A 14,223-nucleotide genomic window follows, 5' to 3' on the forward strand; every position below is an offset into this window, starting at 1 on the left:
CAAGGCTAAGTCTTAGCCACAACACTTTGTTGATAGCTTTATGAGACCACTCAGCATATTATATAAGAATTTATCTGTTTATATCAGGGTTTCTCAACGTCAGTACGGTTAACATTTGAGGACAGATAATTCTTTGTCGTAGAGGGGCCATCCTGTGCATTTTAGGAGTTTAGCAGCATTCCTGTTGGTCTCTGCCCACTAAATGCCAGTAGCACCAAATCCCTAGTCATGACAACCAAAAACGTCTCCAGACATTGCCAAATGTCCCCTGGGGGGCAAAATCAGCCCCTGTTGAGAACTGCTGGTTTACATGCTTGTGTAACTTAGCACGTTAGGGTGTGACTTAGACTATGAATTATCAGTTAATACAGATCATTTCATTCACATTCACAAGCCTACTGCCTAACACATTTCTGGACTACCGTAGGCATTAAACAGATATTTCCTAAACGCACGGCATGTAGTAAATAAGCAATTTAAGTACTGCCTTTCTCCTTAAGCAATAAATAAACAGATCATTTCCAATCTCCTTCCCCATTCCTGACCCCCAATTTCTCTCCCTTTTTTTTTTTTTTTGAGGAAGATTAGCCCTGAGCTAACTACTGCCAATCCTCCTCTTTTTTGCTGAGGAAGACTGGCCCTGAGCTAACATCTGTGCCCATCTTCCTCTACATTATACATGGGACGCCTACCACAGCATGGCTTTTGCCAAGCGGTGCCATGTCTGCACCCGGGATCCGAACCGGCGAACCCCAGGCTGCCGAGAATCAGAACGTGCAAACTTAACTGCTGCGCCACCGGGCCGGCCCCCTCAATTTCCCTTTAATCCTCCTTTGGCAAACCTAGTCTGAGTCTCACGCTTTAGAAAGTTCTGAATTCTTTAGGGGTGGTACAAGCATCAATAGCAGTTGCTGTTCTACTTATGAAATCCTCCAAATGGCATTAGTCTTTTTCTTTAGCTCTATCAGGAGGTAGCTTTCAGGAATTCTTCAAAATGTACCTGGATTAGAGATTTTCATTGTCTACATAAACATTAGTTGTCATCAGAGATCATCTACCACACTTTCATCTACCACACACAACTGCAAACCTGTTTCCTTTAAACCAGGTGCTCTGTTGTATTATTTCTCTACATTCCCTAACATTTTCCATTGAGAACAAGTAAATATGACCACGTCAGAATGTCGTACCTCATAATCACTTTCCAAAAATTCATGTAAGATCATTTCATAGATGAGTGGTTTCAGAACTGGATCCCCTCTTGGCAAATAAGGACTAATAGCCTAAGGAAAGAAAAGGAAAAAAAATCCTTTAAAAAGTGGCAAACAAAACCATACTCCAATTATGCAGAAAATATAACATTATATTTTCACTTTTAAAATTTAAGGCAACAAAACACCTTGGAAAATTCTTATACAAAGATTCAAATAAACTCTACTTTCTTACAACACATTATAAGATGTTTTCAAAAGTATATATGAGGTATATATGTGTGCGAATGAATGAATAAAGTAATTCCCTAGGTTAACCTTTATCTCTCTGTTCCTCCTGATGAATTAATGGAAATCTAAATAACAGGAAGGACAACGTCACAGAGTTGATAAAAATCAACTTCTTAAGTAATCAAGGAGTTATAGGTCATCTACTAATCTTTCTTTTCTTCAACTGGAATATATCAACTTTTAAAAACTCAGTCATCTTTTGAAATTAGAAATATACCTTGTTTTCTTCAGCTATTTCAGTGCTAAGTGTGGAATTTCCACACACTGTTAAATGACTGCAGTGCACTGTGCACCAATCACTATGCTTTGCACTGGGGACAGAGGCACCATGCAAAGGAGCTCACAGCCCCAGAGGGAAGACAGGCAGAGATCTAACCAGCCAACTGCAATATTCTGGGGTAAGTGTTATAAGAGAGAGGTTAACAAGGTGCTATGGGGAATCTTGCATACTGAAGCAGAGGTCAGAGATGCCCAGGCTCTATTAGGCAAAGAAAGAAGGGGAAGGGCACCCTGGCAGCAAGACCAGCCAGAGCAAGGGCATGGCGCCATGAAAGCACACTCTACTCAGGGAGGCCAGAGTAGCTCAGGGATGTGGACAGAGTCACTGAAGGGAGATGAGGCTGGAGAGAAAGGTGCAGTGGGGTCATGAAAGGAATTCAGATTTTATCCTACTGGCAGGAAGGAAACAACAGATGTTAGCCAAGTGAGAGTAGCAGATTTATTGCTGTTTAAACAGCTAACATTGGGTTACAGTTGCCCGTAGATCTATCGAGAGTTAAGGCAGTGGTACTATAAGGGAAAAGAGGCCCAACTGACACTGACAAGGTAAAACTGACAATCGGAGTTTACCAGAATCAGCAGGTGAGTTAGATGTTCCCATTAAGGCCGTGGCTTGGAGCTATTACGCATGGAGGAATGGGTAAATTGCGATGTCATAAACACAGAATGAAAGGAGAAGGACCAAATTTGGGAAGGAAATGTATTCAGACTAATTTGAGTGGTCATTATCAGCAGTACATGCAAGGACAAATGGCCATCACACACTTCCAACACACATATGGAATTCAAAAGAGAGGTCCCGGTTATGGAGCCATCAGGGTAAACCTGGCCACAGGACTGGATCAGATCCTCCAGGAACAGCCCACTAAGCATGATGACAAGTGTCCTCGAGGGCCCCCCAGGAAGAATAACATTTATGGGGTGAGCCTCGAGGAGTCACAGGGCTGCCCAGCTGGGTAACTGGGAATTCTTAAAAGCATAATACCAAGAGAGCACTGAAAAGGCCCACAAATACTGCAAAGTTTACAAAAAGGTTTTAAACAAACGCAGGAACACTTTATTAATTAGTTTGGAGACTGTGCACTAAGTTGAAAGATAAAAACATGAAACACCAAAATTATTTGTTAGAGTTGCATGGTCGAACTTTTCCATTTATCTTCCAGCAAGTAAAATATTATTTGAATAATGCATTAATTCTTCAGTACCTTTGAAAAAAGCCTTATGTTTTATAATCTGCTGGATGAGACTATACCTGTTTTCCACATTCATTATAAGGAATATGAAAACTTCATCTGAATACAGAGAGAATTGGAAGGAGATAAGAAAACGAACACATCATATATGTAATATTGTATACATTTTAATGCACAAAATATAAACTAGGGTCATATTTTGCAACTAATTTCTAAAAGGTGGATTTTTCTTTCTAGCCAAGATACTTCTCAATAAAGAACTGGTTACTATTGTCTTCATTTTATTTCTATCTCAATATTAATATTCTACATGCAAAAACTGAGTTAAAAATAAAGATTTGCTTACCTTAAGCTGTCCAATTTCTTTAAATTTATAAACTTCATATTCCCAGAGTGCTGCATTTTTCCCAAGAATTTTCTGGCATTTCCTGGCATCAAAAACATCCAAGGGAGATAGTATAAATAAATAAAGTATAAATAAAAAAAGAAACAGAGACAGAATAAGTAGACATTTCCCCAGTGGTTTAGATCCATCTCTCATCCCAGAGTTTTGACAAATTTCTCTCTCAAGTGCCAATGAACATAAAGCTATTACTGTTATACACTTGACTGCATATACAAGGTTGATGGAAATCATCGAAATGAATACAAAATACTTCTAACTAAAGAAGAAGCCCTTTCAGAAGACTACAATTAGGGGTTCTCCCAATGATTTTCCTGCTCTGAGCTTCCTACTTATCCAGATGAGCCCTGCTGGTTTCGGGACCTTTCGTGCCTTGAAGAAATCTCATCATACTCAGAAGCGCCAATGTGAAGCACTTCTAGAATGACTTTACGTAATGGACTACAAAACCAGACTTCAGAAAACGCAAATACTACCATTGTCTAGAATCTGGAGAAGTGTTTATGGATAAACGAAACCTCACAATTTATACATCAAAGAAACACGTTTCCCTAAGTCACAGGGGAGGAAAAGCATGGGTGAAGGCTATCTTCCCTGGCTGCCATGTATGTGCAGTCCTGCAGACAGGCACAGCTCCAGGGGTAGTGACTCATGGAGACCCCCACGACCACTATATACCATTTATGTTTTCAGCCCACCATAGACTCCTGCCAGCCAGGAGCCTGGGGTCTGTCTGATCACTGCCATTCCATTGCCACTTTCTTGTTGGGAAACAATTCTTGAATTGTGAAAAGAGGCAGTGACTGCCTTTATTCTGGACTATCTTCTCAAGGATGCCTGTGGAGGTAACAGCCCTGGAAATCAGAGAACACAGATAGTGTCTCCCTCCAGAGCAAAGAGCAGATTTATTTACTGTCTAGTTTAATAAAAATAACGTCTTCCTCTGTTGCCAAGGGCAGGCACACTTACTGCCATTAGAAAAGATTCAGATACCCTAAGGTCAGGGTCCCTCTCCTGTAACACAACCTACTGCCTGTGCAGGGCCCTGTGGCCCTCGCGGTCTTGCACTGTGGGATCTGGCATAAGTGCTGGTACTCAGGCTACTATGACTGCTGAGACTGGCAGTCCTGTGTCTCTGACCCAGGAGCCTCATGTGTTCTGCTAGCACCCGTGAAACGGAGCCAGGATAACTTGTTAGCTTCTAAATTGGGGAAAATCCTCATGGTTCTCAGCACCTTTCTCATGAAATAAGCCAAAAAAATTTCTCCTTTGATGAAAATGAGACAGTAGATGGGTAAATAAATATCACTCTATTCCGTGGTTAAAACCATTAATATTCCAAAATTACCCATTAGAAAGATATTAAAAAATGTCAACTGCAGAGAATGGCTAATTTTTTTCAACATTGCTCAATTCTACTTATATTAACACATAATTGTGAAAATGGTATTATTACCGTGCTGCGATGTCATAGTCTCCTTTCTCCACCAGGTGGTTTATATATGCCAAGCCAATATCCTAGGGAAAATTAAATAAAGGAATTTCATAATTAACTGGAACAGCTGAAAAGGTGAGTCTCAGTTTCTGAGCAGGTCATGACATTAGGGTCCTATAAGCAACACCAACTGGAACCTGTTTACACATCTTAGTTTGCTTTATATAATTACACTTGTTTCTTTCTCAAGCATATTTATGTAATTATTCTCATTTCTTTCTTAAGCATATTTAAATGTCCTTGTATTTTCACAAATTTTAGAATTCACAATTTTAAACAATTAAGTAATGTTACTAATTTTTTTTTTTGGTGAGGAAGATCGTCCCTGAGCTAACATCTGTTGCCAATCTTCCCCTTTTGGCTTTAGGACGATTGTCCGTGAACTGACATCTGTGCCAATCTTCCCCTATTTTGTATGTGGAACGCTGCCACAGCATGGCTTGATGAATCGGTGTGTGGGTCCGTGCCCTGGATCCAAATCCATAAACCCTAGGCCACTGAAGCAGAGTGCACGAACTTAACCACTATGCCATCAGGATGGCCCCAGTAATGTTACTATGTGAAAGGCTCCTAACCTGCCCACTTCTAATAGATTTTCTACAAAAGAAATTTCCAATAATTAGCAACATGATCCAACAATTTCACAATGTCGCTGGATACAAAACTGGTGCCTGTGCTTTCATCTGTAAAACGTGAGCTACCTGTGTCCTCTGTCTCAAGTCTGAAGAAATGTCGCAAGAAAAATGAAACGACAGAACAGTATATTAAAGGGAAATATTAAAGTTAACATTAAAGTAAAAAAGAACTAAAAAACATGTGATTCAAACCCACGAGTTTACAGATGAGAAAAGTGGGGCTCGAAGCAGCGAGCTGACTAGCTTCAGAGTTCACATGCATCCACTTACTCTACCCTGGTTCTGAGAGGACGTGGGGTGACCCCTGTCACCACAGACACGGGAGCTCTTGCTTGATCTCCCCACAACTCTTCTTAGGAAATACAATTTCCTTCTAAAAGCATTTCACAAGAAGCTTAACTCAGCATATATAACAAACGTGGATTTTAACTTCTACTTTCTGCACAAAAAAGTTTTTGTGACATTTCTTCCTGGATGGCAGAAATGGCAGGGGCCCACTTCTCTCTCTGCCTGCTGGGTACAAAATTACATTGTGCCGGGAGAAGAAATTCTGTGCATAATTAATGTCTAGGACATGCCCATTTCAAGAGTGAAGGAAAATATCCATTGTTCTTAGTTTGTTAAATTTTCACTTTAATGACTACTCTGTAGGAAATCATATTTCAAATCTGTAGGAACTACAGAGGGAAGAAAGGGTGCCTAACTATACTTTTCTGAAAACAAACCACATACCACGTATCAGTGGAGGGTCTTTCTGTCCAGGTTCTGAGAAGAGAAAGTCTCCTTTGCAGAGCCAATTTCTCCAACCTTTCTCCTCATGTCCATGTCCCCTCCTCATTGTGGAGCTTATTCTGCCACTCACCCCCTCTCTCTGCATTCCTCTAACTTTAACCCGATTTTGCCTTTTCCCTTAGCATAAGCATGTTAAGTGTCTGTCTTACACATAACTCCTCTGTCAACAACAGCCTTCATGACGTCATGGCCCCCAGCCACAGTCTTCACTCTTTTCCACTTCACAGCTGCCTAAGAGTATACATTCAACTCTACTTCATACGCTCCTATTCACTTTTCACTCCCTAGAGCATGCTGAGAATGAAGAATACATATACAGAAAATTCATTAGTCACTTTCATCTCACCAGCCCCAATGTGCAACTAACTAGCTGAGCTTGTCTTACTTTTGATCTGCCTAGCTCAACTACTTGAGCATTTAACTCTCTTTACCTTGAAATGCTCTCCTCTCTCAGTTCCCATGATACAACTTTCCTCTGGCTGTTCCAAATCTGTTTTGTATGCATCACTCCTTGAATGTCAGTGTTCCCAATGGTTCCAGTCATGGTTCTCTGTTCTTTGACGTTATAAACACCCTGCATGGACTGGTTCAAACTCATGAATTTGCTGATGACTATCCTGAATCTATTTCTGAGTCCAGATCTCTTTCTTGAGCTCCACTAGGATGTCCCACAGGTGGCCAAAATTCAGTGTGTCAAAACTAGAATTCATTGCCCCCTGCTCCTCCTTGCACAGTCTCTCTCTCTCTCTCTCTCTCAGTGAATGGCAACATCATCCACCAGAGGCCCAAGTCTAAAGCCTGGGAGTCAGCCAAGATTTCTCATTCTCTCTCCTGTGTACACGGAGCCAGTCATCATATCCCCAAGAGTCCAGCTGACCATATCTTCCATCTATCTTCACCTTGCCATTTCTACCAACTCTGCAGGTCTCATTACTTCTACTTCCATACCAAGAAGAGATCATACTTAATTGATTCCCATCTCAGCTGGCCTCCCTGCGGCCCTCAGCTCCACCAGAGAATCTTTCTAACCAGCAAATCTGATGGCACTGAAAGCTTAATCTGTCTTCTAGAGCTTCCCAAATAGAGCCAAGCTCCTAATGACACATGGCCCTTCAGGATCTGGCCCTTGTTACCTATGTATAAACTCCTCAACTGCCCCATATAACCAAGCAGGCCAAGCGGTTTCACTTCTCTAAACCATCACATACACTATTCTATTGGCTGGAATGCCTTCTGCTCCATTTCTAAATAATTTTCGCTTGTTCTCTAAAATTTTGAATGGAAAAAATAAAAAAAAAGATGTCCTGGTTCTCTCTCCTCCTTTTAGTTCCTGAATTATGTTGCTTGTATACTCTTTGGGAATCAGGCTTTTATATGGAGTTTACAGAAAAGTCTAAGGTGGGGAAAGTGTAGACAGAAGGAATTTGTGCTGAAACCCAGAGAGCCATGAACGACTAAGTTTCCAGTCTTCATCCGTAAACAAGAGTCGGGGGCTGGAGGATCTCTAAGGACACTTCACGTTCACAGCATAAGATTTCTTTTCTGCTTTCCATCTGCACATTCACTGTCACAGTTAGCAAAGAAATGGGCTTTCACTGTATTTTTCCAGAGTCCAAAATGTAATAAAAATGTATTTGATATCCTAGATCAGTCTCCATAACAAAATCAATTGAATGTGTTGTTGTGGAGACACCAAAGCAATCTAGTTTTAGGAAACCACTCTTTTGATAAATTTTGTGATAATGTGATTTTACCTATGACTTAAAGAAACTTTCCCAGACATAAGTGGAAAGCTTTGTATTTAAAGCGTATTTCACAAATCCAGTTTCCAAATTACCTAAAACCACCTCTGAGCAGGTGTTCAAGCCTCTTGTTTACAAGGCAAAACTGATTCAATAAAATGAAATATTTTGACCTTACAGGTAGGAGAATTAGTTTGAAATAAATTTTCAAAAAGTAGGAAGAATCTGTTCTTTTCAAATTACATTCAGTCTCATTATAACTTAGTGAAAGGTAAAGTTATGTTTCAAACAACAAAATTACACACTTACCAGAATCTTATGTCTTTTAATGTTCCTTTGGCTAATTTCAGCTGCCATCAAAGCTTCCTATATTTACATAAGCATGATAAAATGAGGAGAAAAGGAGGGAGGGAGTGGGAAAGAAAGATATTGAGGTTATAAGCACTGTATTTATTATGCTTTCAAGTTCTGCACTACATAAATAAAGCCCCATTTTCCCGTGGCTTTTGCTTCAAGCACAGGAATTTTTAATGTTATGGTTGAATGAACCTCACTGAATTCAAACTCAAACAAAAGCACTCAACCAAAATGAAGACTTCTCTTATTTCCATTTGAATTCATTTCCAGATTAAGATACCGGAATCACATTTCAGACACAAATCAAAATAAAACCAAATCTGCTAGGTTCAAACAAAAACTCATCCATCATTCTAAATCTGTATGACACATATTGACAAAGGGGCTCTTTTCCTCTATGAAACAAGAAAAAGTAAACTATATGCATACATTTAGATACATCTACATTAAGATTTTTAAAATCTCTGACTTTATTTTTATTTTGGAATGTTTATAATTATTAGTTTAACACAAATGTTTATGACAAAACTTGTTTTAATAAAATATGTTTATGTTTAAATAAATTTAAGAAACTACTGGATCTAAAGCAACATGGTAATAACTGGGGTATGAACTTGGTATCAATACCTAGACTCTAAATGTTTATAAATTAAAAACATTCTCTTCCAAATCCTTTTAGGTGCTTACAAACCTAAAGCAACAAGTAAGTGGACTATTTTTTATTTCTTTTTAGCTGATTAGTATATAAGCCCATCCAGAGTTTCTCTAACTAAACCAACACAAAAACGACTTTGCAGCTACTAAAGTTAAAAAATGTTTCCCTTTTTAAAAAAAAAAGTCATGATGGCACATTATCTACTCAAATCCGTCTGAATGAAGACTCAGCAAAGCGGACAACGTCATTCTATCTGAACAGATAGTTCAAAATATCCTAAGTTACTACTAATTTGATAGCTTTACTTTTACATATGAAATAAGCACAAAATAGATGATTTCACTAAAATATCCAAATAGGCAATTCTGAAATACTAGCTCTATTTTATATTCTTTGAAAACCACAAAATAAACATTTCAATAGGCTGGATCTAACCCACTCCCTCTCTATCATCAACTCCTCTTCTCCACTGAACAGTAATCTTTCTCCCCTTAATCTCTGAATGACTATTGGAAAGTTATTAGTCTCCTACATATTTTTAGCTTAGGCATTCTAATTCACCTAAATGAAAGATTTATTACCAAAACCTTTTATCCTCTTTCTGGTATAGGCATGTCAATAATTTCAAGAAAGTGAAAGCAAAACTACTTCATATTTCTTCTTTTCAAGGAGCCAGTCGATGTGGTCGTCTTGGTCTCGTTCCTTGGCTACTACAACGTCTCTTGGACTCACAATGTAAAAGAGTGATTCCCCTTCGGAGTATTCTATAAGTGAGAGAAGAGAGGAACAATTCCGGTGACTCAACAGTAGGAACCTTGGCAGTGGTCTCGGGGGACTAGGTCAGAACAAAAGAAAACTCGCCCACCTCTGGAGCAAGTGTGTTTGGCTCTGTTTCAAGGTAGGGGTGGAGACAGTGCAGAGAATGACAGATCATGTTCCAGTGATGAAAAAATATTTAAGTGCAAAATTATTTGGAAGAAAAAAGAAGGAAGGGAAGGAGAAACGAAGAGAGAGAGGGAGGAAATACAAAAAAAACTTAAAAAAACAAGGTAGGTTCAAAATTCTGTGTTTAATACACAAACATTCTGACCTCAGCTGAAAGACAGCGTTCAAAATTCTCCATGTCTGTTGCATATTAGAATTCATCTACTGTATATACACTTTATTTATGGCCACTTACAGCACCGTTCTATCTTTACAGAACAATTACAACCCACAGTCGGCAAAAAATGTTTCCTCCTCATCAAGGTCAAGGCCATCTAAAGCATAAATGACAGATGCCCCAGGCCCTGGGGACATCATCTATCATTTCGGCATGTTGTGCACAACGCCAGTCGTGGGGCTTTCCCGCAGAATTCAATTATAAAACCTGTTCTGAAGGGTTTCTGAGTGCGCAGCAGAGTTTGCTCTGAGCAAAATACCTAGATTGGATGCTTGCAGTTGTGAATCACACGTGCTTTCTGCCAAGTCCAGAATATGCTCTCAACATTTCTCAGCTGATTAGGGGCTTCATAAAGAAAGCTCAAACACGTATAGAATATTTTTGCATTTCTTTTAGCCAAAATGAAGACTAAAAATATTCTCAAAAAATGTCAATTGTTTTTAAAGCAGGAAAGAATTCCTAAAAAGCTCAAGCTGTTCTATTTTCATCAACGTATTTTTCGAAGATATGACGACACCCAAACACAGATGCCCCTGGTATGATTAAATAGCAGCTCTTTATTTCTAAGCAGTGACTATGTTCATTCACGCACTCAACAAATATTCAGCAAATGCCTGGTATGTGCCAGGTACTCTTCCAGGCTCTGAGGATTGGGTCACAAACAGAAAGATGACTTCTCTGCCATCTCAGAGCACACCTTCTGGGACATAAAGTTGGGAGGGACATGGCAACCACAGAACCAGGCTGCTTGACATCAATGTGAGTTAGTGTTATATTAATTAATTAGGACAACAGACCAAACAAAAGAACAAAGGCTACAGCCCCCACTCACCTCTGTCCTGGCCCCATCTCTACCCCTCCCCCCTGCTGTGGGAGCTCAAGCAAGTCGTGCAGTATCTCTGGGCCTCGATGCCCTCATTTTCAACATAACAGGCCTGCCTAAATATTCTCTAAGATCCTTTCAGCACCTCAGTTTTATTCCTGGCTGTGCTACTCGAGTGGAAGGGGAAAAAACCTAAGTGTAACACAAAACACGAGCCAGATCCTTGATCTCTCTCACCTAGATGATAATCTCTACATTCATTCTCCTGAAAGCCCCTCACTGTCAGAGCATCGGAAGAGATCTCTTCGCAAGTCTCGGCAAGTGGCTGGATAATATCCAATCTGGGCCTGGCACAGTATTCTCTTTCCTGGGGGGAAAAAAGAGGGGAAAGGCTCATTTTAACTACATTCCTATAATTTATGCAAAGTAATTCTAGCTAGCCATGAATAAATGCCTTGGTTTCATAATTTGGGCAGATGTAAGCCCTTCTCACCACCTGCCACAGACAGCCTCGTAAGTATTTTATTTCCTGACCTTTTGCATGAGATAAATAGGACAAGTACTACTGTGTCATTTCAGTTGCCCAGTGCTGCAGCCCATGCAGCTCCAAGGGGACAGCTATCGTGTACTTAGACAACTTTGTCACATCTCTTCCTGACAAATGTGAGAAAAAGCAAAATAATATTACAAACTGCTCTGTTATCCAAACCACTGCCACCAAGAGTAAAAGTACTGGTAATGTTGAAAAGCCAGAGATTGAGAGTTATGTCTAAAGCAGAACTTGCAGAGATGATGGAAATGTTCTCTAACTACACTGCCAACATGATAGACCGAAGTTACGGGTGGCCACTGAACACCTGAAATGCGACTACTGTGACTGAAAAACTGAGTTTTAATTTTATTTAATTTTAACTCATTTAAATTTAGATAGGCACATATGGTTAGTGACTACAGTTTTGGACAGTACAGTTTTAGATCAAGACAGAACGGGGGGAATACACGATTTACTGGGCTTATGACAGTTCTATTAGCCGAGTAGGTGATCATACACAGATTATTCTCATTGAGGTCTTAAGTTAACCCTTAGTAAGTATTATTCGGCCTAATGTTACAGATGAAGGAACTAAGGAGCGAAATGTTTACTAAGGTCAAAGTTACATAAGTAAACAGACTGGGCTTTGTGGAAAAACTGGGACTTATGGTGAACCTCAGATTTGAAATCAAATTTTCTTTAAAGTTCATGCTTTCTGAACACTTAGCACACAGGCATAAGACATACACTTGACTATTTTCTAAAGCAACAAGACCTAAAGCAGTGTGACACTGGTGCAGAGAACACAGATGAAAGGGACGGAATAAAAAAGTTCAGAACTATCCTCAACTCTCCAAGTTTCCTACGTAAACCTCAGAGATTTCTTTGATCAATTTTGCTAGGTTAATTGAGAAGCAATGACATTAGTTTTGCATCTCACACATTTAAAACATTCCAAAAGTAAAATCTCAACTAAAAGATCAACTAGTAGAGAAGAAAAAAAAAAACCCAGTAAATATACAGCATAATTTATCAGCTCTATAAGAAATGAGAAATATCTCAATTTTGAAACAGAAAAAAAATGAAAAGACTGAAAGATTTTAATTAAAAAAAAGTTAACTGCTATAACAATGGTAAAAAATATCAAAATCAAAATAGCAGAAGAGAAAAAAATATTTGACCCAAATATTAAAAGAAAACTCACTAGACTATATAAATAGCTCCTTTATATGTGTAAGAAAACTATCAGCAATGTGATTCATCTCATTACTTTACGTTTGTCCAGAGGTCACACAGCCCTACTCATTTGTGAAATTCTGAGGAGCAGGAATTTGGTCTTGTTGATCTTTGATCCCCAATGCTTAGCATGATTTTTAACACACATGTGCTTTATTAATGAATGAAAGAAAAACCAACATGAGGGGAACAGCTTAATAAATTAGGGTATATCAACAAGAGGAAAGAATATACAACCACTGCTAGCGATAATGATGGGAGACTACACAGCCATACGGAAAGAGAATGGAATAATGCTTCTAAAAATATGGGAATTCAGAAGAGCTTGTAGGGGCTGGCCCTGTGGCCTAGTGGTTAAGATCAGTGCGCTCCACTTCAGTGGCCTGGGTTCGGTTCCTGGGAGCGGACATACAACACTCGTCAGTGGCCATGCTGTGGCGGCAACCCACACACAAAATAGAGGAAGAGTGGCATAGATGTTAGCTCAGGGCGAATCTTCCTCATGAAAAAAAAGAGAAGAGCTTAAAACTACGACTGCAAGTGTGTGGAAACGTGCATGTACGTAAAAGGTGTAACGGGGAAAATATGTTGGCGGAGAATATTATCAGTGATATAAAAACGAATTTTAATTTTGCAGTTAAACAGGCTTTTTGATATGAAAAAAGAAAAAGGGGAGTGTGACTGGCCCTAAGCCTGCCTCTTTATGCTTTTTGTCGTAATGTTACCAGCTTATTCTGTGTTCAAGGATTTCAGGTGTATTTGGTGTTACATAAGATTAATAGCTATACATAGTGGCACACAAATTTTTAAGTCATTTCTAAGACCCTCACTTCTTCCTCTGAAAAAATACCATTTTCTAATTTCCTATATGAGCAGCCTCTCCTGGTTTTCACCCTTTTGTAATACTCTTTTTATTAACAAAGCTTTCCTTCCTTCCTTTCTTTTTTTGGTCAATTGTTTACTAGGCTTTCCCTTTTTCATTTTGCTGCTTCTTTCCTTATGTCTTTCAATCACATTCTCAACCCTCCCCACGTTCCTCATCAAAAAGCACTGTGTTTACTCCCTCAGGAGCCACTGCTTTTCTTTATTTTCAAAAAAATAAATAAAATAATAATAAACTGATGTCCTGCAACAGGGCTAGAAGCCAGTCCTATTGATTTTAGCAGGTTTGAGTGTTCACTTAAGTCGACAGCTTCCCATTGCCTAGCAACATGGGCACCCAGAGCTTCAGGTTACTATAGCAATGGCTTCCTAATGCAAGTGCTCGCTCAGAGAAATGCTCGAGAGCAGCTACCACTTCAAAACTGGGGCTCCCAGGGCTTTTCTCCCTATTTTATTTCTTGCCATTTAAAAAGGAAAAAGAGAAAAAAAAGGAGAGAAGGAGAGGATACAGCCAAGGAGAGTCTACTTACTGTAA

The 14,223-nt window shown here is 39.3% G+C and overlaps 1 protein-coding gene across 10 annotated transcripts in view; it reads right to left on the reverse strand.

Annotated features, from left to right (window-relative positions):
- VPS41 (VPS41 subunit of HOPS complex) overlaps positions 1–14,223 on the reverse strand; it is a 178,748-nt gene that overhangs the window by 35,894 nt on the left and 128,631 nt on the right. For all 10 annotated transcript variants that reach the window (XM_070615442.1, XM_070615440.1, XM_070615443.1 and 7 more), the window contains 6 exons: positions 11,276–11,405; positions 9,702–9,817; positions 8,351–8,407; positions 4,834–4,895; positions 3,321–3,402; positions 1,191–1,283 (listed from right to left, as the gene is read on the reverse strand). In XM_070615442.1, coding sequence (XP_070471543.1) covers positions 1,191–1,283; positions 3,321–3,402; positions 4,834–4,895; positions 8,351–8,407; positions 9,702–9,817; positions 11,276–11,405 — 540 coding nt within the window. The remainder of the gene's footprint in view (positions 1–1,190; positions 1,284–3,320; positions 3,403–4,833; positions 4,896–8,350; positions 8,408–9,701; positions 9,818–11,275; positions 11,406–14,223) is intronic.

The sequence above is a fragment of the Equus przewalskii genome, chromosome 4 (genome assembly GCF_037783145.1).
Source record: "Equus przewalskii isolate Varuska chromosome 4, EquPr2, whole genome shotgun sequence".
Taxonomy (NCBI): domain Eukaryota; kingdom Metazoa; phylum Chordata; class Mammalia; order Perissodactyla; family Equidae; genus Equus; species Equus przewalskii.